The 27,152-nt window shown below is 44.6% G+C and overlaps 1 protein-coding gene across 6 annotated transcripts in view; it reads right to left on the bottom strand.

The window, feature by feature from the left end:
• The window catches only part of PIK3C3 (phosphatidylinositol 3-kinase catalytic subunit type 3), a 161,214-nt gene that overhangs the window by 28,160 nt on the left and 105,902 nt on the right, over positions 1–27,152 (bottom strand). For 2 of the 6 annotated variants that reach the window (XM_084832842.1, XM_084832843.1), the window contains exon 23: positions 24,633–24,723. In XM_084832842.1, the coding sequence (XP_084688968.1) occupies positions 24,633–24,723 (91 nt within the window). Of the gene's footprint in view, positions 1–4,107; positions 4,264–12,413; positions 12,449–24,355; positions 24,724–27,152 lie in introns of those variants that run through there. The other 4 variants (XR_014787487.1, XR_014787488.1, XM_084832844.1 and 1 more) reach the window with 4 other exon arrangements.

The following is a 27,152-nucleotide window of genomic DNA, read 5'->3' as shown; positions in this document are numbered from 1 at the left end:
ACCGCTTAACAGAAATTCCATCACTTGGCTCGTTTGTAATGCCAGCAAAAAAAGTTTCAGAAGGCGGCATCCCCCCCCCCCCCCCGCATTCCACCATGGAAGAGATCCCTTTTCCCTGGGATCAAATCATGATACAGTATTGTTCTGCCTGAGTGTCTAAGAATGAGAGTGTAATCCCAATCTGGAGGGTCACCTTTTGATAAAGAGATGACCCCGCTCTGTTATCTGCAGCACGGGTGGGCAGATTTCAGGGTTACAAGATGGACTTTGTACTAGAACTCTGAGATACAGCAAATGAAGCCAAGTATAAAAGAAGTAGCTTTAAGCCCTGATCAGGTGTTTGCCTGAACTCATGAAGGAAAAACATGTATAGAGGGACGAGCCCCCACATTATGGCCACACTGCCAACCCCGCCTCCCCAACACGCTGGGCTCTGTCCACACAGTTCCTGACCTTGCAGCATTGTGTGGAAAGGTATGAAAAGGAGTTCTCCTCGCTTCTGGTTGAATGTGGCCAGAATTTTCCACACAATTGGATCCTGCCCGGGCCTGAGTTGAAGGTAGGCCTAATTGGGTACCTGCTGAGGGCTCACACCCCAGAAGAGACACCAGTGTCTTCACAAGACCCCCCTGGAGTTGATCCTCCTCTTGCAAGCAGTCTATCTGTCTCTCGCTCTGTCCCAGACAACAGCAGTGGTGAGAAGGGGCAGCAGATGCCACTGTGTACATGCTCATTGGCTCTCTGCCTGTTGTGCATGCAAGTGGTAGCAATGAAGGGAGAAAGGATGAGGAACAGCAGCAGCTGGTGACAATGGCAGTAAGAAGGTAGATGCACTGAGGGAGGGGGCCCATTGAGGGAGACTTGCCCAAGGGCCCTCCAAAACCTGGAGCAGGCACTGGATCCTCCTTTATCGCTCTACTTGCTTTCAAGAGAATCTGAGTAGAACTCCTTTTCAGACCTTCTTGATCAACGTCAGGCGGGTGGGGACCGAGTGGGCGAGGCCTGGGACTCGCGGGAATGGTAGGGGTTTTAGAATCCAGGATTCTGAATTTGGTTTGGGTGCCTGAACTGAATGGCACAGAGGTGGAATTGGAAAAAAAAATCAACACCAAACAGAAATTAATCTGGAGCGGATTAAACTGGAGAAAAAGAAAATGGCAGAAGAGGGATGACAAGGGAGAGAGGGAATTGGAGGACAGAACAGAGATGGGGGAAGAGGGATTGATCTCTTAGATCAAACATCTCCTGGGGATAGGGAGAGGTGGTTAGTAGTTTTAGGCCTTAGTTTAGCATAGGTTAGGTTAAGAGAAATCTTTTAAAGTTCAATCTGTATGATAACCTAAATATATTATTTTGATTTTTTTACATCGAGTCTGTACTGAAGTCTTCAACATGCTAGTTATACTTAACCAAGGGAGAAATATTAAAAGGGCACAACTCACACACAATTATACTCTAGGAAAATAAAGGAGTATAGGAAAGGTGGTAAAAGGTGGAAAGCTGAGGTGGGTGGGAATAACCTCCTTAGGTGGAAGCTAAGTTGACCCCCCTCCCAATTTTGAGGAACCGTAGGCTGGGGGAAGAGAGGAGGGGTTTTGAGGCTGGACAGCCATCTGTCAGGGGTGCTCTGACTTGGATTCCTGCATTGAGCAGGGGGTTGGACTCGATGGTCCTGTAGGCCCCTTCCAACCCTACTATTCTATGATTCTATGCCATGGGTTACTGAAAGGAACTCAAAGTCCTTCAGCACAAAACCCCATTCCTGGTTACCCCAACTTTCCTTCATTTCAACACTACAGTTTATTGCAGTATCTGTAAACAACTGGGAGTCAGAACTTATTGCCAATCTCTTGCCGATAGATCCCATTCTTCCTTCTGTCCACCCTGGTCTACACATCCTGTACACAGTTTGTTTGCTTGTTTTTGGCGGGGGGGGGGGATCATTACAAATAGGGATAAGTAGGGGTGTGTGTGTGTGTGTGTGAGAGAGAGAGAGAGAGAGAGACAGGGGGAGAGAGAGAGATGGGAATAGTAGCAAGCTTGGGAAAATTGAGAAAAAAAACTACAAAGACACAGCAACTCTTGGCACACCGTCTCCAATTTTTGGAAATTCCAAAATCTTTCCCTGAATCAGGATGACTGAAATTGAAAGATTTTGGATTCCCATTTGAACGACAGGAATCTGCATCATTTGCATTCCCAGGAACACAAATCAGGATCCCAGAAAAGAAGCTGCCTTAGCTTTCCAACTGCTGTGGGTTGCCCCAAATTACCTTAGCAGGTGCCCCAGAACCCCACCCTCAATTTCTGGTGCCTGTGTGCTAGAAACTGAAGTGTTTCCCTAGCAAGGTTGGGGGATGGGTTGGGGCCGGGGACAAAGAGGGAGTCTGAAGTTCTGCTTTGGCACAAGAAGTGACATTTAAGAGTCCCCAGCCAACTGGAATTCTGGGCTGGGAGTGAAGCACAAACAGGTAATGATGGAAGGTTCTGTTCCCAAGATCTACTGTGTGCTACCTACCACAGACCAGAACAACTTGAGTTATGGTCTCTCGGGGACTTGTTCCTGAGAGACTATGCTTTCCGATCCAGTCACTTTACATTTCACAGAATGGAAACGTCTCCCTCCTCCTGCCTTTGCCTGGCTCAGAGGTGGTAGTGGTGAGGAATGAGAGGAGATAAAGCTCAATTACCTCTTTGCTGTTTCTTTTTTTTCCTGCCCAGCCCTTCATAAAATCAATTCATTTAAGAAAAAAAAAAAGTGCAAGAGAGAGGAGTTAAATTTGTGCATGGGGATTTCTACATGCAAAGTGTTTTGTAAATGCTAAGCACCACTATATCTTATGCGAAAAGAACTCACACTTCCTTTGGGGAATGCTTGAACCTGGCCGTTGGCTTCCATCTAGGAGATGGAGACTATCAATAGCTAAAACTGGGCTACTGCTGGGCATGGACATTGCTGGGTATGGAAGAAAATAGAGAGCCCTCACAACATCCACACTCCTGAACATTTTATACATTTTATAAAAATGATGCTGTAGCAGCCCCTGCTGTAGGACTAGGAATTGTTTAGAGATGAGAGCTTAAGCAGTCACAGCACTGGCTGAGTTTCTTTTGTCTGGCGATGAATCATTGGTCCCAAATGCTTTCTCATTTAAAGGTCATGTTTGCTATGAAAGACACATGCTGAACGATGAGGCGGCTCGGCTCAGCGAGAGAGATTTTTTAAAACAATGGACAAAACTACTTGCACCCAGATATTATACGGACAGCAAAGCTTCACATACTCTAACCTTCCTCTTCGCTGTCAGACTAACACATTTAAAAGAGTATAGGATTCTGTATTGCAAGGGGGAGGAGGGGGGGAAACAGTAACCAAACACAGGAAGGATAACTGTGAACATCTACATACTCCTCCAAAGCAAGCATTGGCTGGAAAATTATTATTATTAATATAATGATAATGATGATGATGATATGCCCTGTTCTCTTCATGACCATCCCAGCCATTTTCCAGGGCCCTGTCCTTAGTGACCTGCCCATATCATCAGTAGGTGCCAGAACACAGAAGCAGGTTTAAAGGGATCTCTCTCTCTCTCTCCCCCACCCCCTCAAAATCCATCCTGTGGTAAGACAGAACATACTACATCTAAAGAGAGCCCCAGATAATTCCAGAGATTAACCACTTCTTTGGACATCTATGAAGTCCTCTGTTTTTGCCTGCTCTTTCACATGAAAGTACCTACCCAACACAGGATCAAATATGCCTGAGAGGAAACCTTCCCTAACTCCCCCTGGAGCTCTCCATCTCTTTCTCAGCTGATCACCCAATTCAGAATGAAATGCCTGATCAGTATCCATGCTGAGCTTCATAGCTTTGGGTCTGCACTACACACCTGCAAATCATAGCCAGCACATACAAAATATCTGCTCTCATTCTTCTTATAAAACAGTTGATTTATAAGCTTTCTACATCTGTAAAAGGACGGCCAGGCCTACTCATCCTGTTCCGTGAAAATCTCAAAGTACTGTATCACACAGAGGTATGCAATGCCAACGGCCATTTCAATTCAACTCCCTCAAATTTTGCTGTTCTCCCATTTCACTGACCACGTTCCACAGCTACCAGGCAGAAGAGATATCTTGACAATTTACTTTCAGTTAGATTTGGAATGTTGGTTATCCAAGTACATTCTTGCCAGACCGTCCATGAAGAACTTGGCCAATGCCAAGATGATTCTCTGGAAGAAAACGGGGGAGATGATTCTGTGGAGAAAATTGTCTCGGTTTATAAAGGCCTCACCTCTCTTCCTGTCCAAATATCAGCCTGCTATGTGCTTCTCTCTGGAGTGCTTTATATGTCACTCCCTCTAATAGCGAACTTGGGTAGTGAGTGCCAACAGGATTGTAGCCAAAACAGAGCCAAGTGAGAAACAAGAGGGAGGTATCAGCATGCTTGGAGACACCTCAAGATTTTTGGATGTACAAAAACACCCCTCTGCTCTCCAAAGCTGCACTGAATGGTGAGTGGGATACTCTGCTGAATCCTCTAATAGCGTATAGTACCTTCCAGGAGGGTCTGGCTGGCTGGAACTCTAAGCAAGAACACTCCTGTTAGGAAAGAAGGATACACTATAACAGGGGTCTCCTACGTAGGGCCCATAGGTTCACATGTGGTCGTACGAGGCTTTTCCCTGTCCTCTGCTCATCACTTGTACAGTCTCTGCCGCATTTTTTAAACATGCCCCTTCCCCTCTGATAGGGCACCAGTTGTGACTCACCCCATTTCCTGGCCATGGCTTAATATGCTTTGTGCATGCAAACATGGATCCAAGGCACGGATCTTTGTGATTTTTTTTAAGGAACACATTTTAGGGCACAATCCTATGCATGTTTAGACAGAAAAAGGTCCTTCAACTCCCAGCATTCCCCAACCAGCCATGTTTTAACTGATTTCAAAAATTCAGTTTTCCAGAGGGAAAAATCTATATCTATATTTATCATAGAAAAATCATCATCAACATCATACTAAGCAACCGACTTAGACCAACATTTCATCTTTCTTATCAAACGTTGTAATTTGTTAATTTGTTGATTGTTGCAGAATTGTTCAAACCATTTCCATTGTTAGTCAAACTTAGCCCAAACTTGTGCTACACGATTTCTACACGGCATCCGCCCCACACTCCACCCTCTCCACCCAATATCAAATTAAAGCTGATACTGATTACTGAACAGTAAAAATCACCCATCTGAAGCTTGCATTGTTTTGAGTTGCCACACTATATGGTAGCCATTATGTGACTGGTGCATTACACTTTTTGAGGATTCTACACGTGCCTGAAAGCAAAAAAAGAAGAAGGGTGGAGACCCCTGCACTATAACATTTTGTGGCAGCTCCCACTTATTACTACCGGTAGCCTCAAAACAAAATAACTGAAATCAATGTGAACTTTGCTATGCTTGCTCTTAAAACACAATGCTGCTGTTAACGGTTGGCAGAGTTCCCTTAGCTGGGTATAGATTACATATTTAGCAACCTTATAACCTCTGGTCTGCTGTGCAATTCCAAATAATATAATTAGTGAAACAACCGAGGGCTAGATAGGGCAATGCCTATCCCAGGTTCCATCTCAGACACATGGTGTGGAGAAAGAGTATGTCTCTCCTGCCCACTCAACATGCCTGGCTCCACCTCCAATATCCCTGGATGTCCAACATTTATATAGGGCAAGGATGATGGCCTGTGGGCCTGATATGTCCCGCAGGAGTTCCCTATCCAGCACAGCAGCATCTTCCCCTAGTCCTGCCTCCCTCTGCCATGGAGGGAAGAGCTCCAATCTCTGATGAACAGCTGATCAGAGATAAGTGCTATTCCCTGCTAAGCACTGAAGAAGACTCCTTTTCTCAGTGCTTAGCAGAGGAAAGCACTTATCTCCGATCAGCTGCTGATCAGAGAAAAGAGCTTTCCCCTCCGTGGCAGAGAGGGTAGGGCTAGGGGAAGACGCTGCCGTGCTGGATAGGGAACTCCTGTGGGACATATCAGGCCCACAGGCCATCTGGCTTCAATCTGGCTTCCTTATGAACCTTGTTCTACAGAGGCTTGCCCTGCTTATTTGTAAGTAGACATGCTGCACATGCTTAGTTCTGAGTAGATATGCTTCCTGCTATAAGGCGGCAATGATGGAATTTGGGGGTGGAGTTGGATTTTTCAGCCCCACCTACTTTTTCCTGTTGCCCTGCCCACCCCTGCAATGCTGCCCTGAGAGCGTCTCCAAAATGGAATCCTGCCCTCAGCCTGAAAAAAGTTCCCCCACCCCTGTTATAAGGCCCATGTGGGCAAAACTCAACATGTAGAAGAGGTTCATTTCATGCAGTTGATATCCTAGATAAAATGTAGTAACTCAACCATGCATGATTAGCCTACTCATGTTGCAAGTTATTGATTATTTAAATAAATCAATTAATGAAAGGGGGGGAAGAATTTCTATCCCACTTCTCAGCCAAAAGGCTCACACACAATCACTTAAATAAGACGGTCCCTGCCCACAGGCTTACATTTTAAAAAGGAACGACACACAAGGAAAAGGGATGGGGAGGGAAGAGGAAATATGAAATAGTCTTTTTGGTGGAACGGCCCTGTTTGCCCTCCATTATGGCTGCGGGTAGATTTTACACACATGGGGCCTACTGAATATTATGCCCATGTGTGGGTGCTGAAGGATAATGGAGGATGGGTATGGCCACGCAGTGAGCATGGAGGGAAGATACACTTTTGCTTCCTAGTATGCATATGGGTTGGATCCACGGTCAGGTCTTCTCTGACACTGGCCTCTATTCCCATTGTACAGATCTGTCTTAGAGGGTCCTTGTAAAGACAGAAACAATAAAGATGATAAAATCATGATGTAGTGTTAACGTGACCTCACCTCACTAAACACTTTATAGTAGCAGGCTAGTTTAGGTGTCGTTATTTTCCACATCCCTCTAAGGATAAAAGCCTTCACTCTGTTACAATCAAGAGCAACAACAATCATGGAAAACTGAGAGCTCTAATTTATTCATAATCTTTACTCTGCTGGTGTTTAAAGCTTAATGGTAAGATGATTTCAAACGTCTGAAGTACAAAAAACATCCCTCCCCTTGCCTTTTGTCATTCTCCAGCCTTTGTCTATTTAAATAGACCAATTTACACCCACTGATATTTAAGAGTGATGTGGGGGTTTGTCTACCAAAATATTTCTCGATGCTGGATCACTATAGCAACTGTATTCTTCATTAAGAACAGTCAAAGCACACACAGCAAACCTTCTTCACATGCAACAAAAACTCATCCTGCCATTTTCTCTCCACATGCCTCTTCCTCATCTTTGTATCATTTCTTTAACCCCCCCCCACAAAAAACAAAAAATACCCCACAAATTATAGAGGAAATGGATGTACGTGTATGCGTGTGCACCCTTGTATTTAAAAGGATCTGCTTAGACCTATTAATGGCTATTAACCGTCACTTATTTATTTGATTTCTACTGTGCCTTTCTACCAAGAAAAATGGCACTCGAGGCTAAACTGAACCTCCATGCTCAGAGGCTTTGGTTACCACATGTTAGAGACAAGCAATGGGAGGGGCTGTTGCTTCATGTCCTGATTAATTTTTGTGAACTGCCCAGAGAGCGGTGGCTACTGGACGTTATAGAAATATAACAAAATAAATTATAGGCTTCATGGAGCATCTGGCTGACCACTCTTGGAAACAGGTGGCTGGACACTTAGTCTAATCCAGCAGGGCACTTACATTTTTCTACGCCATTAAAACTAGTGATGAGGCTGAATTCCCTAATTATCTGCCTTGTTAGTCGAAACTCATCCATTTGTAATGTTCACCTTTATTGCAAGGCCGGATCGATGTATTACAAATTCACTATTAAAGGTGCAATCATATGCACGCTGGCTGGGCCATGCTGGGAGTTGTATGTCTTTTTTCTGTCTAAACATGCATAGGATTGCATCCTAAGTTGATTGTAAACTTTGCAGCATGTGCAGTAAAGTCGTAAACAGTTCCCCCTCCCCAGATTTTCAGTCTTCCTACCACCTAGGCCCTTCGAAGAATTACTTGAAGCAGTCTCCGTAGCTCCTTCCCTCACTGCTGCAGCCATCACAGTTCTGGCTCTGTGGGAAGGAGGACAACTCTGCAGATCCACCTTCATGCCAGCAACTGGTGACGGTGAATAAGCATCATGCGATGTCCTTATGCAGGCAGGCCACGTGGAAAGTACCAATCAGGAAGGGGGCATGACGTGGTGATGCCTGACGGGATCATGTAGTGCCACACGACAAGCTCCGATTCCCAAGAGACGTCTTGATACTGTCTGTGCACAAAAGCTTGTATGCACAGAACAAGATTTCATATTAAGGGAGAACTCTTACGGAGCTCACATGGGCAAATTTGTTACTTTTCAAGTAAATAAGGAATTCACTTGGGGTAAGTCCACCCATCCCTAATTAAAACTTGCCTTCTCTGTTTTCCTCAGTCTTTGCTCAGTCACCAATACCTTCTCTCAGTCTACCTGTGTTCAGTTCTGGGCACCACACTTTAAGGAGGATGCAGACAAGCTGGAGAGGGTTCAGAGGAGGGCAACAAAGATGATCAGGGGACTGGAAACAAAGCCCTATGAAGAGAGACTGAAAGAACTGGGCATGTTTAGCCTCGAGAAGACTGGGGAGAGACACAATGGCGCTCTTAAAGCGCTTGAAAGGTTGGCACAGAGGGGAAGGCCAGGATCCCTTCTCGATCATCCCAGAGTGCAGGACATGGAATAATGGGCTCAAGTGACAGGAAGCCAGATTCCGGCTGAACATCAGGAAAAACTTCCTGACTGTTAGAGCAATACGACAATGGAACCCACTACCTAGCGAGGTAGTGGGCTCTCCCATGCTGGAGGCATTCAAGACAAAGCTAGAAAACCATCTGTCAGGGATGCTTTGACCTGGATTCCTGCATTGAGCAGGGGGTTGGACTCGATGGTCTTATAGGCCCCCTCCAACCCTACTATTCTATGATTCTACCACATACAATCCAATTGCAGGCCTGGTCCAAGGCAGGTTGCCTGAAGCGAGCAACTGCCACAGCTCCCTTGCTTCTTTTCCTTTTGGCGGTGGTGGCTATGTCGCTGCCAATCACCCTCCCATCTGATCTGTTTGGTGGCCAGCTAGCCCAGCTGGCCGTGCCTGCCCACTTCTTTTGATGCATGTGAATGTGAACCCACCTCACCACAACTCCCGCCCATCAGCTGCTTCCATCTTGTGCAGCAGCCACGGGGCACCTGCGAGAGGTTGGCGGCTGGCAGGACCAAGAAGTAGTGGGCCTGTTGGAGAGGGAGAGGGATGCAATTGCTACTTTTTCCATATTCTGTCGTCTGATGCAGCCGCATCAGGCTGCTTCCTGGTAAGGCTGGTCCTGTCGAATTGGGCGGTTAATACAGCCTAACCATGTCTGACTACAGCCAGGGTCTGCATGCTTTCAAATTTGGGGACCGTTATTTGCAGGGTTGCCTGTGAGACTTAGCAATGTTATACTTAACAATTATAGCAATTATTTGTGTGTTTGTTACACTTATGCCCCATTACGATTGTACAGCCCCTGATGGTGCTTGCTAAATATAACGAACGCACAAAGTCTGGAGAAGCATTCGTGGTTGCTACTCCCCAGGTCTAGCAGCCTGACAGAGCTGAAGCTTGAGAGCGAACTCGCATGCCAATCCCCACGATCCCAAATCCCTGAAGCAGGTAGTTAAGACTAGGAACACTTAAAGACTTGGTGGAGTCGTTGGCTGTGTGTTCTGCTTACGTGACCCGGACCTTGATCTTCCGTTACTCCAGCCCAGACCAATGCTTTCCTAAAATTCATTCCAATCCCTTGCATTCTAATGGTTTTAATTTATGCTTGCCATTGTTTGTGTTGGTCTTGAGTGTTGGCTATGAGGAAAGTCACTTCCCTTCATCCCACCCCTTCTAGCATTTGATTGAGTTTCAGTGTTATTTGTAGGTGTGTGAGAGTGAATATAAAGTATTAGGATAGTATCCGTCCGACTCCACATCTGCCTCTGTGTCCTTTGTTATGGGTATTGTGTGACCATTGCCTTCTCTCTCACACACAGTGAGTGTCATAGTGTGCACCAAGCAAGCACTAAATTAGTGTACACTTTCTTATATTTTCAGTAAAATGTCATCCATCCACTCCATCAAGGACAAAGCAGGAGTACGAGAAAATTAATGCCGCCTCCTTAAAAAAAAAAATCAATTTCTGAGAACAGTAGAAACAACAATGCCAAGATCAGTTCTCTTCCCACCCTCCAAATCAACCTTACAATAGGTGCCTAAGCACAAAAACTGTTATCTATTGGTCTGAAATGTGGCAGACTTCATACCTTAGCAGGGGCCACTAAGAAGAATGAGAGCCACGCTCAGTGAGGAGACAGGAATATATCTTTTAGATCAGGGGTGCACAACCTTTTCAGCTCCAAGGACCGCATTCAGCATTGGCAGGGGGCCAACGCAAAATGCATGAACACACATACACACACACTGCCAGTAACAATTCATAGAATAGTAGGGTTGGAAAGGGCCTATAAGACAATCGAGTCCAACCCCCTGCTCAATGCAGGAATCCAAGTCAAGGCATCCCCGACAGGTGGCTGTCCAGCTTCAGCTTGAATGGCTCCAGTGTGGGAGAGCCCACCACCTCCCTAGGGAATTGGTTCCATTGTCGTATTGTTCTAACAGTCAGGAAGTTTTTCCTGATGTTCAGCCAGAATCTGGCTCCCTGTCACTGCAGTCCATTATTCCGTGTCCTGCATTGTGGGATGATTGAGAAGAGATGCTGGCCTTCCTCTCTGTGACAACCTTTCAAGTACTTGAAGAGTGCTATCCTATCTCCCCTCAGTCTTCTCTTCTCAAGACTAAGCATGCCCAGTTCTTTCAGCCTCTCTTCATAGGGCTTTGATTCCAGTCCCCTGTTCATCTTTGTTGCCCTCCTCTGAACCCTCTCCAGCTTGTCTGCATCCTTCTTAAAGTGTGATGCCCAGAACTGGACACAGTACTCCAGATGTTTACACAGACACACTTTCATTTCTTGTTTTAATTCCTTTTAGATACGTATTTTTGGATTGGTATCCCTCCACTTCCACCATTTTCTCCAATTAGGCAATTTCAATTAATTTTGAAAGTTCATTAATGTTTCCCTTTCCCTCAGAACATCAACAGCATCCACCCCACAGTGAATTCTCTTCTTAATTCTTAACATTAAGTATGCTGCTCTCTTGCCTCCTGGCAGCAGTAACAGCCAGAGCAGCACTCAAGAGAGCAAAGGAAGAGTCATGGAGCCCTCTCACTGCAGATGTTGGATCGTCTTGTAGAGATGATCCAGGAGCCACTCATAGAGGGCTCTATAGTTCCTGCTTTCTGTCTCTGGCTCCTAGAGCATCCTCCTGGAAGTGGGGAAACACTCTGCAAGTGAAAGGAACTTTTCACAGTGGTGGCTCGGAGTCGAGGGGGGGGGCACAACAGGGCTTTGGGTGCCATGAGTGTAATATGTTGTTGTTGTTGAGTCGTTCAGTCGTGTCCGACTCTTCGTGACCCCATGGACCATAGCACGCCAGGCCTTCCTGTCCTCTGCTCTCTTCCAGAGCGTGCTCAAGTCCATATTCATTGCATCGGTGATGCTATCTAGCCATCTCATCCTCTGCCGCCCCTTCTCCTTTTGCCTTCAATCTTTCCCAGCATCAGGGTCTTTTCCAGGGAGTTTTCTCTTCGCATTAGGTGGCCAAAATATTGGAGCTTCAGCTTCAGTATCTGTCCTTCCAATGAGCACTCAGGGTTGATTTCCTTTAGGATGGACTGATTTGACTTACTTGCAGTCCAGGGGACTCGTAAGAGTCTTCTCCAGCACCACAGTTCGAAAGAATCGATTCTTCGGTGCTCGGCCTTCCTTATAGTCCAGCTCTCGCAGCCATATGTTGCTACTGGGAAAACCATAGCTTTGATTATACAAACCTTTGTCGGCAAGGTGATGTCTCTGCTTCTTACTATGCTGTCTAGGTTTGCCATAGCTTTCCTCCCAAGGAGCAAGTGTCTTTTAATTTCATGGCTACAGTTACCGTCTGCGGTGATCTTGGAGCCCAAGAAAATAAAATCTGTCACGGCTTCCATTTCTTCCCCTTCTATATGCCAGGAAGTGATGGGGCCACATGCCATGATCTTCAGTTTTTAATGTTGAGTTTCAAACCAGCTTTTGCACTCTCCTCTTTCACCCTCAACAAGAGGCTCTTGAGATCCTCTTCGCTTTCTGCCATTAGGGTGGTATCGTTTGCATATGTGAGGTTGTTAATAATTCTCCCGGCAATCTTAATTCCGACATGTGATTCATCCAACCGGGCGTTTCTCATGATGTACTCTGCATATAAATTAAATAAGCAGGGTGACAATATACAGCCTTGTCGTACTCCTTTCCCAATTTTGAACCCATCGGTTGTTCCATGTCCGGTTCTTACTGTTGCTTCTTGACCCTCGTACAGGTTTCTCAGGAGACAGGTAAGGTGGTCTGGTACAAAACATTCCCTTGAGATCTCCGATTTTCTTGAAGAGATCTGTAGTCTTTCCCATGCTATTGTTTTCTTCGATTTCTTTGCATTGTTCATTTAATAAGGCCTTCTTGTCTCTCCTTGCTATTCTCTGGAAATCTGCATTCAGATGGATATATCTTCCCTTTTTCCCTTGCTTTTCGCTTCCCTCCTTTCCTCAGCTAATTGTAAAGCCTCATCAGACAGCCACTTTGCTTTCTTGCATTTCTTTTTCTTTGGGATGGATTGAGTTGCTGCCTCCTGAACAATGTTACAGACCTCCGTCCATAGTTCCTACTTTAGCATTCCAATCCCCTATGATGAAGAGGACATCTTTTTTTGTGTTAGTTCTAGAAGGTGTTGTAGGTCTTCATAGAACTGATCAACCTCAGCTTCTTCGGCCTCAGTGGTTGGGGCATAGACTTGAATTACTGTGATGTTGAATGGTTTGCCTTGGATTCGTACTGAGGTCATTCTGTTGTTTTTGAGATTGTACCCCAGTACTGCTTTTCCCACCCTTTTGTTGACTATGAGTGCTACTCCATTTCTTCTAAGGGAATCTTGCCTACAGTAGTAGATATGGTGGTCACCTGAATTAAATTCGCCCATGCTTGTCCATTTTAGTTCGCTGATTCCCAAGATGTCGATGTTCAGTCTTGCCATCTCATGTTTGACCACCTCCAGCTTACCTTGATTCATTGATCTGACATTCCAGGTTCCTAAACAATATTGTTCTTTACAGCATCGGACTTTCTTTTCACCACCAGACACATCCACAGTTGAGTGTCCTTTCGGCTTTGGCCCAGCCGCTTCACTCTTTCTGGCACTACTTGGAAATTCCCTCTGCTCTTCCCCAGTAGTATATTGGACACGTTCCGACCTGAGGGGCTCATCTTCCGGCGTCATCTCTTTTCGCCTTGTGATACGTTCCATGGGGTTTTCTTGGCAAGAATACTGGAGTGGGTTGCCATTTCCTTCTCCAGTGGGCCACATTTTGTCAGAACTCTCCACCATGACCTGTCCGTCTTGGGTGGCCCTGCACAGCATAGCTTATGGCTTCACTGAGTTACGCAAGCCCCTTCGCCACAACAAGGCAGTGATCCATGAAGGGGACCCACCGATTTAGGAATGGCTTATTTGATTAACTATCTCCCTTTCAACCAATTTTAATTAAATCGATTGCAATTAAATAAATGTGCATAGTACCAGAAGCTCTATACGCATGCCTCTTTGAGATATTGAAAAAGCAGTGAGGTAGCTTGCAACTGAATCAACAAAAAGCTATGCTTATTGTTAAGTTGTCTCTACAAGGCCATTTGTTAGCATTTGTTTTTCATTCCCTGTAAAGTAGAGTGGGCCTAGCTCAAGTGTAGCGCATGTGATTTGTATGCATAAGGTCCTGTGTTCAGCTCTCAGTTCGAAGAGTCTTGCAGAACAAAGACTTCCGTCTTGGGCCTCCGACAGCAGCTACCAATCAGAGTACAACAATCCTAAACTAGATGGATCAAGACTCTGACCCAGTGTGGGCAGCCTCATATGTCCATCTTATATAAAACCTCGTGTATGTTGTATATATAACCTGTATTATTTCTTTCTTTGATTCATAGCATTTTTATCCTTTGTGATTCAAAGTGCTGGTGTTAACATTCAAAGCCCTTAACGGCTTGGGGCCAGGTTACCTGAAGGATCGCCTCCTCCCATATGTGCCTGCCCGGACCTTAGAATCATCATCAGCGGCCCTTCTCCGTGAGCCCCTGCCAAAGGAAGTGAGGCAGGTGGCTACTAGGAGGAGGGCTTTTTCTGTTGTGGCACCCCGGCTCTGGAATGAGCTCCCTAGTGAGGTTTGCCTGGCACCTACACTGTATTCCTTTCGGCACCAGGTGAAGACCTTTTTATTTTCCCAGGCAGTTTAGCATTTTAGCTTTCTAAACTTTTAGCTTTGCTGTTTTAAATCTGTATTTAAATTTCTGCACTGCTGCTAGGTTTTATTGTGGTTGTATTGTTATATTGTGGTTTTAATGTTCTATATATTTTAAATTGTTTTATTGTGTGCTGTTTGGTTTTAATTTTTGTGAACCGCCCAGAGAGCTTCAGCTATTGGGTGGTATAGAAATGAAATGAAATGAATAAATAAATCCTGCCCTTTGGCCCAGAAGGCTTCTCAAATTACTTATGAAGATAAGAAATAAGACAGTCCCTACCTGCAGGCTTACAATTTAAAAGACACGACACAAAAAGGAAGGGAGGAGGAAAAAAGCAAATGCGGGCGCTAGATTCTTAGTTGCAGAGTTCAGCAATTCATTGAGTTGGATCTTAGCACAGTGGAAGGGCTGCTCCTTCCTTCCTCTGAAGCTCTCAGTAATGGCAGTTGGTAGCAGGACGCAGGAGAGAATCCAGGTATGATGGAGGCTACCTGACTGCTGCTTCCTCTCCCTCTGATGGCCTCAGCAATGACACCGTATATAAAGCCTGATAGTGAACAAGACCATCCCTTGTTGGTAGAAGCTCAGCCAGCACCAGCTAATTCTGAGAATCAGGCTGCCAAGTGATGATTTCACATATGTTGTATAATGTTAACACTCACTGATTTGCGCCTGAATCTCAGAGTTGTCTCCATTGAAAAAGCATTCTGTTTTGAAGAGAAGCAAGGTCCTAACTGGGACACTTGCTCAGTGATGGCTGTTTCGGATGTCCAGCTCATGCAAAGCATTGCAGTTTACAGGCACTGTTGCTTTTGGGGGGGTGGACTAAGGGCTTAAGTCAAAAACTTTAAGGTGGGGATGGTTTTTGAAGATGAATGTGGAAGAGAGATGGTACCACAGAGGTCTTATGGGAGGAAGTGACGATTTGTTCAGCTGAGCAAGAGAACTTTGGATGTGAAAATGGAGGCGCAAAGGTTGCAGGCAGAGATGTATCCAGATAGGACAGCAGAGAGATAAAGGTGGCGGTGAGGTGGCCATGGGGGTCTTGGAAGGTCAGACAGGAAGCCACCATTGAGATTAAGGGTGGACATTACTTGGCGAGAGAAGCAAGAGAGGTGAACGACTTCAGTAGCAGTGTGCTGGACAGAGATAGAGTGAACAAGGAAGAATAAGGAGGGGGTTGCAGTAAAAGTGAGAGATGACCAGGGCTTAAACCGGAATTCTTGCCGACAGTGTGGAGAGGAACGGCCATGTTTTGTAATGCTGGCAAATGCTCATGTATGAACCCACCCTAATTGTTTAACCACTGATTTATGTCCTGGCTGCTGGGCACCCTGTTTGGGGTGTGATCATTCAAGCTATGTTTATGTGCATGCATACACTGCTACTGAAATGAATGGGGAATGTGCTCATGGGTTGTGAGCAAGACAACACAAATGTTTGTAGTGCTTCTAAATAGGGGGAGAGTTATCTTAAACTTCTCTTGGTTCAAGTGGCTCAAACTCATTTAAACAAGATAATACTGTACATTGTGTTGAGAAGTATTTAAAGAGATGTTTTCGGTGTCTTGATTGATTTTTTTTCTCCATTCTCCCCCTCCCCCCCACCTCAAGGGTTTAAACAAGAAATCCATATATATTTCGAGAAACTCAAACAAGATAAGGATCCATTTTGCCTTGACCTGTAAAATTAAATTACCTGTCAGTGCCTGAATGAAGTCAATAGCCCATTTTCAGCCATAATATCACTTTCATGGAAGGAAGGCTTGAGGGTAAAGGCTTGTAAAGTATGTTATGTTATGTTTGCCTGGCAACAAGGCAAACACGATTCTTTGCTTTATGCAGATGGCAGTTCTAAGTCAATTTTCTCATGCAAAGTCCCCCTTAAAGCCTTACTGGGGAGGAAAGTACATAATCACTCAAATTCCTTTGTTCTTTTAAAACTATCTTGTGATTCTGAAGGATTTTAAATGTTTTGAAGAGGGTTCAGAAACCGAAGCTGGTGCAGGCTGCTGGAGTTTTGACTAGGGATATTGTACCAACTTCCTTGGCTCCCACATTGTTTCTGACCCCAATTCAGCATGCAGGTTAAGGCTTTTAAAGCCCTAATCCTGACTCTGATTGCCCTTTAGTTTATCTAAAGCAGGGGTGTGCATAGCCTGCAGGCCACGTGTTGTACTGCTTTCAAGCTTATAAAGTGAACCACAGAGACTGAATTACAAGGAACAAACTTTACTTAGCAGTGAGCAAACTATATACATAACCGAAAGTAGATAGATACCCCTTAGCAACCTTTCCTTAGCAACCTTTCCCTGCTGGTGTCACCCAGAATTGATTCCCCCCATCGAGCCATTTCTAAATCACTTTAATTCCTATTCATATTACACGGAACCTGGAATGTGAGGTGTAAGATCAGTGAATCAAGGTAAGCTGGAGGTGGTCAAACATGAGATGGCAAGATTGAACATCGACATCTTGGGAATCAGCGAACTCAAATGGACAAGCATGGGCGAATTTAATTCAGGTGACCATTATATCTACTACTGTGGGCAAGAATCCCTTAGAAGAAATGGAGTAGCACTCATAGTCAACAAAAGGGTGGGAAAAGCAGTACTGGGGTACAATCTCAAAAATGACAGAATGATCTCAGTACGAATCCAAGTCGAACCATTCAACATCACAGTAATTCAAGTCTATGCCCCAACCACTGAGGCTGAAGAAGCTGAGGTTGATCAGTTCTGTGAAAACCTACAACACCTTCTAGAACTAACACCAAAAAAAGATGTCCTCTTCATCATAGGGGATTGGAATGCTAAAGTAGGAAGTCAAGAAATCACCGGGATAACAGGCAGGCATGGCCTTGGTGTACAAAAGGAAGCAGGACAAAGGCTAATAGAGTTTTGCCAAGAGAACATGCTGATCATAGCAAACACGCTTTTCCAATAGCACAAGAGACGACTCTACACATGGACATTACCAGATGGTCAATATCAAAACCAGATTGATTATGTCCTTTGCAGCCAAAGATGGGGAAGCTCTATACAGTCAGTAAAAACAAGACCTGGAGCTGACTGTGGCTCAGATCATGAGCTTCTTATTGCAAAATTTCGGCTTAAATTGAAGAACATAGGGAAAACCACTAAACCATTCAGGTATGACCTAAACCATATCCCTTATGAATATACAGTGGAGGTGAGGAATAAATTTAAGGGATTAGACCTGATAGACAGGGTACCTGAGGAACTATGGATGGAGGTCTGTAACACTGTTCAGGAGGCCGCAACTAAATCCATCCCAAAGAAAAAGAAATGCAAGAAAGCAAAGTGGCTGTCTGATAAGGCTTTACAAGTAGCTGAGGAAAGAAGGGAAGCGAAAAGCAAGGGAGAAAGAGGAAGATATAGCCAACTGAATGCAGAGTTCCAGAGAATAGCAAGGAGAGACAAGAAGGCCTTCTTAAATGAACAATGCAAAGAAATTGAGGAAAACAACAGAATGGGAAAGACTAGAGATCTCTTCAAGTCAATCAGAGATATCAAGGGAACCTTTTGTGCAAAGACGGGCATGATAAAGGACAAAGAAGGCAGGGACCTAACAGAAGCAGATGAGATTAAGAAGAGGTGGAAAGAACACACAGAAGCTCTGGGAAGGAAACTCAAGAACTTTGGGGCCCAGATAGTTTTCTCATCCATCCTTGCAGTAGTTAGAAGAGGGATAGAAAGGGAACGAAAAATACTCCAGGTGAATGACTGGCTACGAAGGTGGTGCCGACGAGAGAGATTTGGATTCTGGGACCACGGGCTATACTTCCTGGAAGATGGGCTGTTGGCAAGGGACGGGTTGCACCTCACAAAGGATGGGAAGAATGTGTTTGGCCACAGCATGAAGAACTTCATCAGGAGGGCTTTAAACTGAATCCTATGGGGAAGGGAGATGTAAAGTTGGGGGTAACAATGGATGAAGGCTCATGCACTGCAACAGAGAGAACAGCTCTAATAGTGCCCAATAATAGTCTTCAGACACATGTAGGAAGAAAGCCAGACTATGAAGCACATGGTCTTCGATGTCTATATACTAATGCCCAGAGTATGGGAAACAAACAGAACGAACTTGAACTCTTAATACAAGAGGGAAATTATGACTTGACAGGTATAACTGAGACTTGGTGGGATGACTCTCATGACTGGAATACAGCAATTGAAGGATATAACTTGTTCAAAAAGAACAGGAGGAACAGAAAGGGAGGTGGGGTTGCACTGTATGTGAAAAATACATATCCCTGCACAGAAATACAGGAGGATGAGCTTGGTAGCCCCATTGAGAGCATCTGGGTCAAAATAAATGGAGCAAAGAATAAAAGGGACCTGGTGGTCGGAGTCTACTACCAGCCACCCAATCAAGGAGAAGACGAGGATGAAACTTTTGAAAAGCAAATAGCCAATGTTTTAAGGAAGCATGATGTAGTAGTAATGGGGGACTTCAATTTCCCCGATATTTGTTGGGAGACAAATTCTGCAAAACATGGCCCCTCCAGGAAATTCCTGACTTGTGTGGCGGATAACTTCCTCCTACAGAAAGTAGAGGAAGGAACTAGAGGATCGGATATCCTTGACTTGATCCTAACCAACAGAGATGACTTAGTGGATAAAGTAGCAGTTACAGGAACTCTGGGGGAAAGCAACCATGTTGTACTTGAGGGAAGCAAAAGCCGAGTGTAGACAAATGCGTACCCTGGATTTTAGGAAAGCTGATTTTAATAAACTCAGAACAATTATCAGTAAGGTCCCATGGCAAGTGACGCTAACGAGAAAAGGAGTCCAAGATGGGTGGGAGCTTTTAAAAAAGGAAATTCTCAAGGCACAATTACAAACCATTCCAACAAGAAGAAAAGGTGGAAGACAACAGAAGAAGCCAATGTGGCTTCACAAAAAGCTTAGAGATGACCTGAAAACAAACAAAAAAAGCACACATGTAGGAGGTGGAAGGAAGGACAAGCAACAAAGGAAGAGTACAGGCAGGTAGCACAGATTGCAGGGATGGCGTCAGGAAGGCTAAAGCTGAGAACAAGCTGCGGTGAGCAAGGGATGCTAAAAGCAACAAAAAGGCTTTCTTCAGATACATGCATAGTAAAAGACAGAGGAAAGAAATGGTGGTTCAGCTATTAAATAAGGATGGCAAAACGATAACAGATGACAAAAAAAAGGCAGAGGTGCTCAATTCCTACTTTGGCTCAGTCTTCTCCCAAAAGAGGGTCTATGACGCCTCTGGCAAAGGCAAAGTACAGGCTGAAGGGACAGGATTGCAGCTTGAGATAGATAGGCATATGGTCAAGGAACACCTAATTACTTTGAATGAGTTCAAATCTCCAGGGCCAAATGAACTGCATCCTAGAGTAATAAAGGAACTGGCAGAAGAACTCTCAGAACTGCTATCTATTCTCTTTGAGAAATCATGGAGGACGGGTGAAGTGCCAGGTGATTGGAGGAGGGCTAATGTTGTCCCTATCTTGAAGAAGGGTAAAAAGGAGGAACCCGGCAACTAGAGGCCAGTCAGTCTGACATCAATCCCTGGGAAAATTCTGGAGCAGATGATAAAGCAATCCATCTGGAAGCACCTTGACAACAATGCAGTGATTACTCAAAGCCAACATGGATTTGTCAAGAACAAGTCCTGCCAGACAAATCTGATCTCATTTTTTGATCAAGTAACCTCCCTTGTGGACTGTGGGAATGCTGTAGACATCATATACCTCGACTTCAGCAAAGCTTTCGACAAAGTGCCCCATGATCTCCTGATGAGCAAACTAGCTCAAAGTGGGCTAGATGAAACAACGATCCGGTGGATCCACAGTTGGCTACAGAATCGGACTCAAAGAGTGCTTATCAATGGGACCTTCTCAAACTGGGGAGAGGTAACGACTGCAGGGCTCAGTCCTGGGCCCAGTGCTCTTCAACATTTTTATGAATGACTTGGAGGAGAAGGTGCAGGGAATGCTGATCAAATTTGCAGATGACACCAAATTGGGCGGGATAGCTAATCCTTTGGAAGACAGACACAAAATTCAAAGTGATCTGGATAGACTGGAGCGCTGGGCAGAAAACAACAGAATGACATTTAATAGGGATAAATGCCAACTTCTGCACCTAGGAAAAAGAAACCAAATGCACAGTTACAAGGTGGGGGATACGTGGCTCAACAACACTACAAGCGAGAAGGATCTTGGCATTGTTATCGATCACAAGCTGAATATGAGCCAACAATGTGATGTGGCTGCAAAAAAAAGGCAAATGCTCTTTTGGGCTGCATTAACAGAAGCATAGCTTCCAAATCCCGGGAAGTACTAGTTCCTCTTTGCTCAGCACTGGTTAGGTCTCATCTGGAGTACTGTGTCCAGTTCTGGGCACCACACTTTAAGAAGGATGCAGACAAGCTGGAGAGGGTTCAGAGGAGAGCAACAAAGATGATCAGGGGTCTGGAAACAAAGCCCTATGAGGAGAGACTGAAAAAACTGGGCATGTTTAGCCTTGAGAAGAGAAGACTGAGGGGAGATAGGATAGCACTCCTCAAGTACTTGAAAGGTTGTCACAGATAAGAGGGCCAGGATCTCTTCTCAATCATCTCAGAGTGCAGGACACGGAATAATGGGCTCAAGTGACAGCAAGCCAGATTCCAGCTGAACATCAGGAAAAACTTCCTGACTGTTAGAGCCATACGACAGTGGAACCAATGACCTAGGGAGGTGGTGGGCTCTCCCACACTGGAGGCGTTCAAGACGAGGCTGGACAGCCACCTGTCAGGGATGCTCTGACTTGGACTCCTGTATTGAGCAGGGGATTGGACTCGATGGCCTTGTAGGCCCCTTCCAACCCTACTATTCTATGATTCTACTTCCTGGGGGGTGGGGGTGGGGGGGGAGTCTTCCTGTCAAACCTGCAGTCAGCTGCTCATAAGCCAGCCAGCCACCAGCCAAGGGATCAGCCACAGAGCTCTCAGGAGCACTGAGACAGACAGACAAAGATGAAGGAGAGAAGAAGACAACAACTCTCATTACTGACATCCAAGGTAAACTAGCAATAGAACAAGGTAGCGTTTGTATATTAGTGTATATTATATTAAAGGGAGTTGATTAGACAAGAGTACGCTTGTGTGTAACATTAGATCACGTTGGGCAACTTGTGGTTCTCCAGATGTTGTAAGCCAGAACATCTGGAGGGCTACAAGTTGCCCACGCCTGCAATAGTAAAGTCCTTCGTGAGCATAAAATGGGGTTCTCAGGTTGTGCTTCTATTCTGCAGAATTTTTGGTGGGCTCTTTACCAGCAACAACATAAAGTTAGTATTCTTTCCAGTCATTCAGGCTTATGATATTAAGACAACATATTGTCACACAAGATCAGGAGTTCCACAGAGATATTGATTACTAAATTCACACAAGCATGATGATGTATCACAGACTGATGGTTTTCTTTATCCAAAGCTTTGGATTTTATTCTTTTAGGCTATTCCATTAAAGTGTAAGTCTTTACAAAAATAAAGAAGAATAAAAGGCAAAACACAAAGCACTGCTCCATTCAAAAGACCTTGAGAAATACTTCTTGGCAGTTGGCATATTTCAGTGTAGTATGAATGCGAGAAAGAGAAATTGGGACATATTGCTCACTTTGAACTACTGGATGGACAGACATGGAATTCAACCCACAGAAAACATGTATGCTGTTGCCCACATATTAATGATGAGCCCGTTAAGCTGTGCCTTAATTGGCACAAAAACAGCAACAAGGAGACTTCTTCTGCTAAAGGAAGAATGTCAGATTACTCGCAAGACAGCGTCCAAGACGAACACAAATACCATTACGTCAAGCAACAGTGAACTTCTGACAGAGATGAATGGGATTAAACTAAGTGTTAAGTCAGAACGTGAAGGCAGCAGATGAGAAGAGAGAGAAAACAAAAAGCGGAGAGGCTCCTGAAGTCCAGAGCGATTGCCAATTCTGTTCTTTGATGGCCAAGTTTCTACCAATTAGATATCCTTGACGACTGCATGCAACATGAACCCTCGCAAGAGAAATCAGAACGTACTCCAAAGTGGCCGTTTTCCCCCTCGTTTGCGCAATTAAAACAGACTTGACTGAATATGATGAGCTGCTGAATTATCAGAAGACAGTGACAGGATTGCTCGTGTTTGGCAGGGTCACCCCTTCTTGTTTTATAGTCTAGGGTCTCGACTGGGGTCGCTTCCAATGTTACATTTCTTTCTTTGCAATGGTCTCTTGGACAATTCATACTGCTAATTCTTTCCATGTGACTAGGTACGTGCACATAGCTGTGCAAGGAATGGTTCGTGTAGACTGCATGCTGATATTTTTTTATCAAATGCATGGAGAGAAGGGACTGGAATCCCAATGGGCATCATAACTCCATGAACAGCATAACTCAATGGGCATAGGAACAGAATGAACCAGAGCAATCCCCACCCTCAGTCTTGCTGTCATGTGTTTGCTTAAATGTTGGCATGGGGGTTACACACCAAACTGTATGTGTAGTGTGCCGGTAGCCATTTCCTTGATCACTGCTTCTCGAATAAGTGGGGTTGTAGTCATGGAGCGGGATGGGCAATATGTGGCCTGCAGGCTGCATGTACCTCAGCAGCCCCCCAGTGTGGTTTCTGCTATTCTCCCTCCCCCCATATATATATATTTATACCCCGCCTTTTTCCCAGTACTAGGACACAAGGCGGCTTACAAACATTACAATATATACAATTAGAACATATGAAAATATACAAAAGTTAAAATATAATTAATCAGCAATAGAATTAAAATTATATTAAAAACATTAAAACAGCATTTTAAAACAGCATTTTAGCAGCTTACCCCCAGGTTCCAACTATGGCCTGCTGGAATAAGAATGTTTTAGCCTGCTTTCTGAAACACATCAAGGAGGGAGCCATCCTAGCCTCCCTGGGAAGGGCGTTCCACAGCCATGGGGCAGCCACTGAGAAGGCCCTCTCCCAGGTTCCCAACCAACGTGCCTGTGACAGTGGTGGGACTGAGAGAAGGGCCTCCCTAGAGGATCTCAGGACACGGGCAGGTTCATAAGGGAGGATACAGTCTTTCAGATAACATTTCAGGTGTGTGCATGTGTGTAAACAAAATGGTGTCTGAAGTTGCTATGGGGTGCCAAAAGGGTCAAATCTAACTTGTTTGTAGCTACAGACGCCATTTTCCTTTTTTTCTCTTTTCAACACTTGTGGGGGAAAGGGAGTATGGGGGGGATCTAGGGGACAGAAATGGCCCCCGGACTGGCAAACTTCTGCATTTCTAAGAGCCACTGTATTCACCAGGCAATAGTTCAGGCCCAAAATTTGTCGTTCCCATTACGGATGGCAGGATCTATAATAAAGTTGGCATCATTTAGCTCTAACCATTTCATAAGAACGGAGTAAGTGTGTTTAGACAGTATGACAGCATTGGCTAGGTGGACAGGGGTTGAGGAATTAATGTGCTTCCTGAAAGAGCTATCTGAAAGATCTATTGGCCCTCCAAGCTGGGGATGATGGACACTGTAGTTCATCACATCTGGAAGCCACCAAGTTAGGGAAAGTAGATCAGCACCACTCGTTTGCCTTCCCAGGTTGTCCTTGAGATAGGAACAATTGTTAACATGTTACTTATTGTCCTAACCAGTGAAATTGAACCAGGTTTTGCCACACATTCGCAATGTGGAGAAGACCAGGTAGAGTTGTTTTAGGAGCCTGCTCCATGTAGGCTAGTGTCTGTGCATCCTGTAACAGAAATATTTGTATTTCTGAGAGCCGGTGTGGTGTAGTGGCAAGAGTGTTGGACTAGGAGCTGGGAGATCCAGGTTCTAGTCCCCACTCGGCCATGGAAGCTCACTGGGTGACTTTGGGCCAGCCACAGACTCTCAGCCCAACCCACCTCGCAGGGTTGTTGCTGTGAGGATAAAATGGAAAGGAGGAGGATAATGTAAGCCTCCTTGGGTTCCTTGCAAGAGGAAAAAAGGTGGGGTATAAATGCAGTAAATAAATAAATAAATAAATAAATAATATTTATTTTGCAGTGGACAAAACTTTATTCTTACCTTTTTTACAGTCTTATCTGGTTCAAGAGCAATGTCTGGAATGTTGGCATCAACCATGAGGGAGAACAAGTTCAAAATCAAGTTGGAATACCTATGGAGAGGAAGAACACAGGTAAATTTAAAATTTTAGGAACTGATGGATAGAGTACATGGGAAATACAAGACAGTTCTGAAGATCAAATTCATCACTCCCAAAACGAACCTACAGCAAGAACCTCATTTTCATAGAGAAAAACAAGCAGCCCTAACATTGCCGACAACAGCTGAAGCATTGGACCTACAGAAAAGATCTCCTATGTGAGAGTGAGAGTGTTAGCTTTACATAGGGATGTATGGATTGTGCAAAATCCGCTATGTGTTTTGTGAATTGTCAGGCGCCTTTTGTTCTATCGTCCGCTCACAGATGGATTTTTTTGTTGTTGTGCAGAAAAATACACAAATCATTCTGTAAGAGGCTTCGCAACAATTTACATAATTTACCTCAGTACGTAACATTTAGCATACTGTCCCCCATTCATTCAACTTTTTCCCACGTATGTTTACCAGCCTCAACAGAAACTTCTGTATTTTCCTATGAATAAATATGTGTAAACTTCAGAAAAATAATAAAAAAAGATCTGGAGGTCCACGCACTCACTCCATGCGGCCTGAGGAGGTCAGTCCACAGTGGATTCTGCGGGCTGGATTTTTAGAAATCCAAGCTCATTGTAGTCCGACTCGAATTTCTCCAGCATCCCTAGCTTTACACAACTGTTTTTGGCAGTGGTTAAGTACACCCAGCCTTGTTTAAGGAGAGAACTCTGAACCCAGAACTCTGGCTATTCAAATGGGTGGGGAGAGGCTTAAAAGATCCTTGCACGTGTGTGATCATTTGCATGAGAGAGAGACAGTGGATGTTTCCAGCATGTCGGCTCTGACTCATTTCAGAATGTGGCTGCCATTCAAAACTGACTGCTGACCAGAGGTCTAAGAATGAAGCAGTTCAATAGTACCATGCATGAACTAAAATTCTTCCGGAAAATGTAACTTTACAAATCCAAAAACCATTTATAATCGTTAAAAGAGGAGAGGCTTGACAGCTGTCTTGAGCTTTCAAATTTCACTTGATGTGTTAGAAACAGTTGTCAGTCTTTCAAGGATTGTGTTTATTATCTTATTTTTGTCCTTTAAAAACAACGACCAAAAACCAGTTTTTTGTTTCTCCTACTGGGAAACTTGTGGCTTTCCAGTTTTTGGTTTTTTTTGGCCTACAGCTCCCATCATCCCTCACCGCTGGCTAAGCTAGCTAGGGCTGATGGGAGTTGCAGTCCAGCAACATCTGGAGGATGACAAATAGCCCATGGGATCTAATGTTACACATAAACATGCTCTAGTCTAATCAACTAGAGGGGGGAGTGCAAATATAAAAGATGAGAGTGAAACAGTAAGGACAGAAGAAAGCAAGCAAGCATCGAATGAACCCCTCTCAATATGGAAGGTTCTTTTTTAAGTCATGGCTACTGCAAAATTATCTTGGCATGTGCAGAAAAGAACCCTCAATTAGAGAGACGCAAGCTGATGATTTTAAGTGTAATGCTCATCTGGCTATAAGGAAAAACACATGGGTACGGGTGTTGCACATAATCTGCATACTACAATCAACAACTGAGGCCCTCGTTCTCCACTACAACCCAACCGGAGCAAACACTGTCATCGTTTCAGTGCCGGGCTAAGACCTTCCTCTACTCCCAGGCATTTGGCAGCATACAATGGAGCTTCTTAACTTAAGGCACAATCCTATTGATTGTGGCCTTGCTGCTTGGAAGACTTCAAACTTGGAGGCTTCCGAGATTCCTCTGCCCTGCCAAGTTGAAGTCGAATGGTGGAGGCAATCTTCGCCTCCCTGTCCTCTGTCTTTGACGATTTTTGCTAGACGGGCATTTGAGCCCATCTAGAGAGGATGCTTTGGAGTGGGAGAGAAGGGGGCTGGAGAAGGCTACGGGTATTTTGCTTCATGGTCTCTCCGGTTTCTCCTCCCTGTTTAAAGGAACACCCCCTTTCCTCCTGAGGTTACTTTCCTGACCTCGGAGGGCAGCTGGTGCTTTCCGTGCCAGCTGAGAAGGGCTGGGGTCGGGGGGGGGGGTCAGGTCTCTGCTTCCCCCTTCCAAGGTCAAAGCGCTGTCTCTGACCTCAGAAGGATTTTTCTGAGCAATTCTATGGTCCCTGGGATGCTCTTCCAGGGACCACAGGATTGCTCTCTTAGTGGTTTTACCAGGTCTTGGCATTTTACAGTTACTTTAAAAAAAAAAAAACTATTTTAAATTTTTGTACATTACAGATTTTAAATTATGTTTTTACTAAGCTTTTTTTTTAAAAAAAAATTATGAATTGCCCAGAGAGCTTTGGTTATTGGGTGATAAAGAAATGAAATGAAATGAAATGAAAGAAACTAGAACATTCAGTCTCAATCACCAGGCTTGCTCTTATATCCTTAAGTTTTTCAAGTGTCCTCTCACACAATGGCCATTTAAAAGATTTTTG

Source organism: Heloderma suspectum, chromosome 2 (assembly GCF_057233095.1).
Source record: "Heloderma suspectum isolate Gila_16-S chromosome 2, 16-S_ref, whole genome shotgun sequence".
Taxonomy (NCBI): Eukaryota; Metazoa; Chordata; class Lepidosauria; order Squamata; family Helodermatidae; genus Heloderma; species Heloderma suspectum.
The sequence above is the reverse complement of the archived record's forward strand: the minus strand, read 5'-3'. Positions and strand labels throughout refer to the sequence as shown.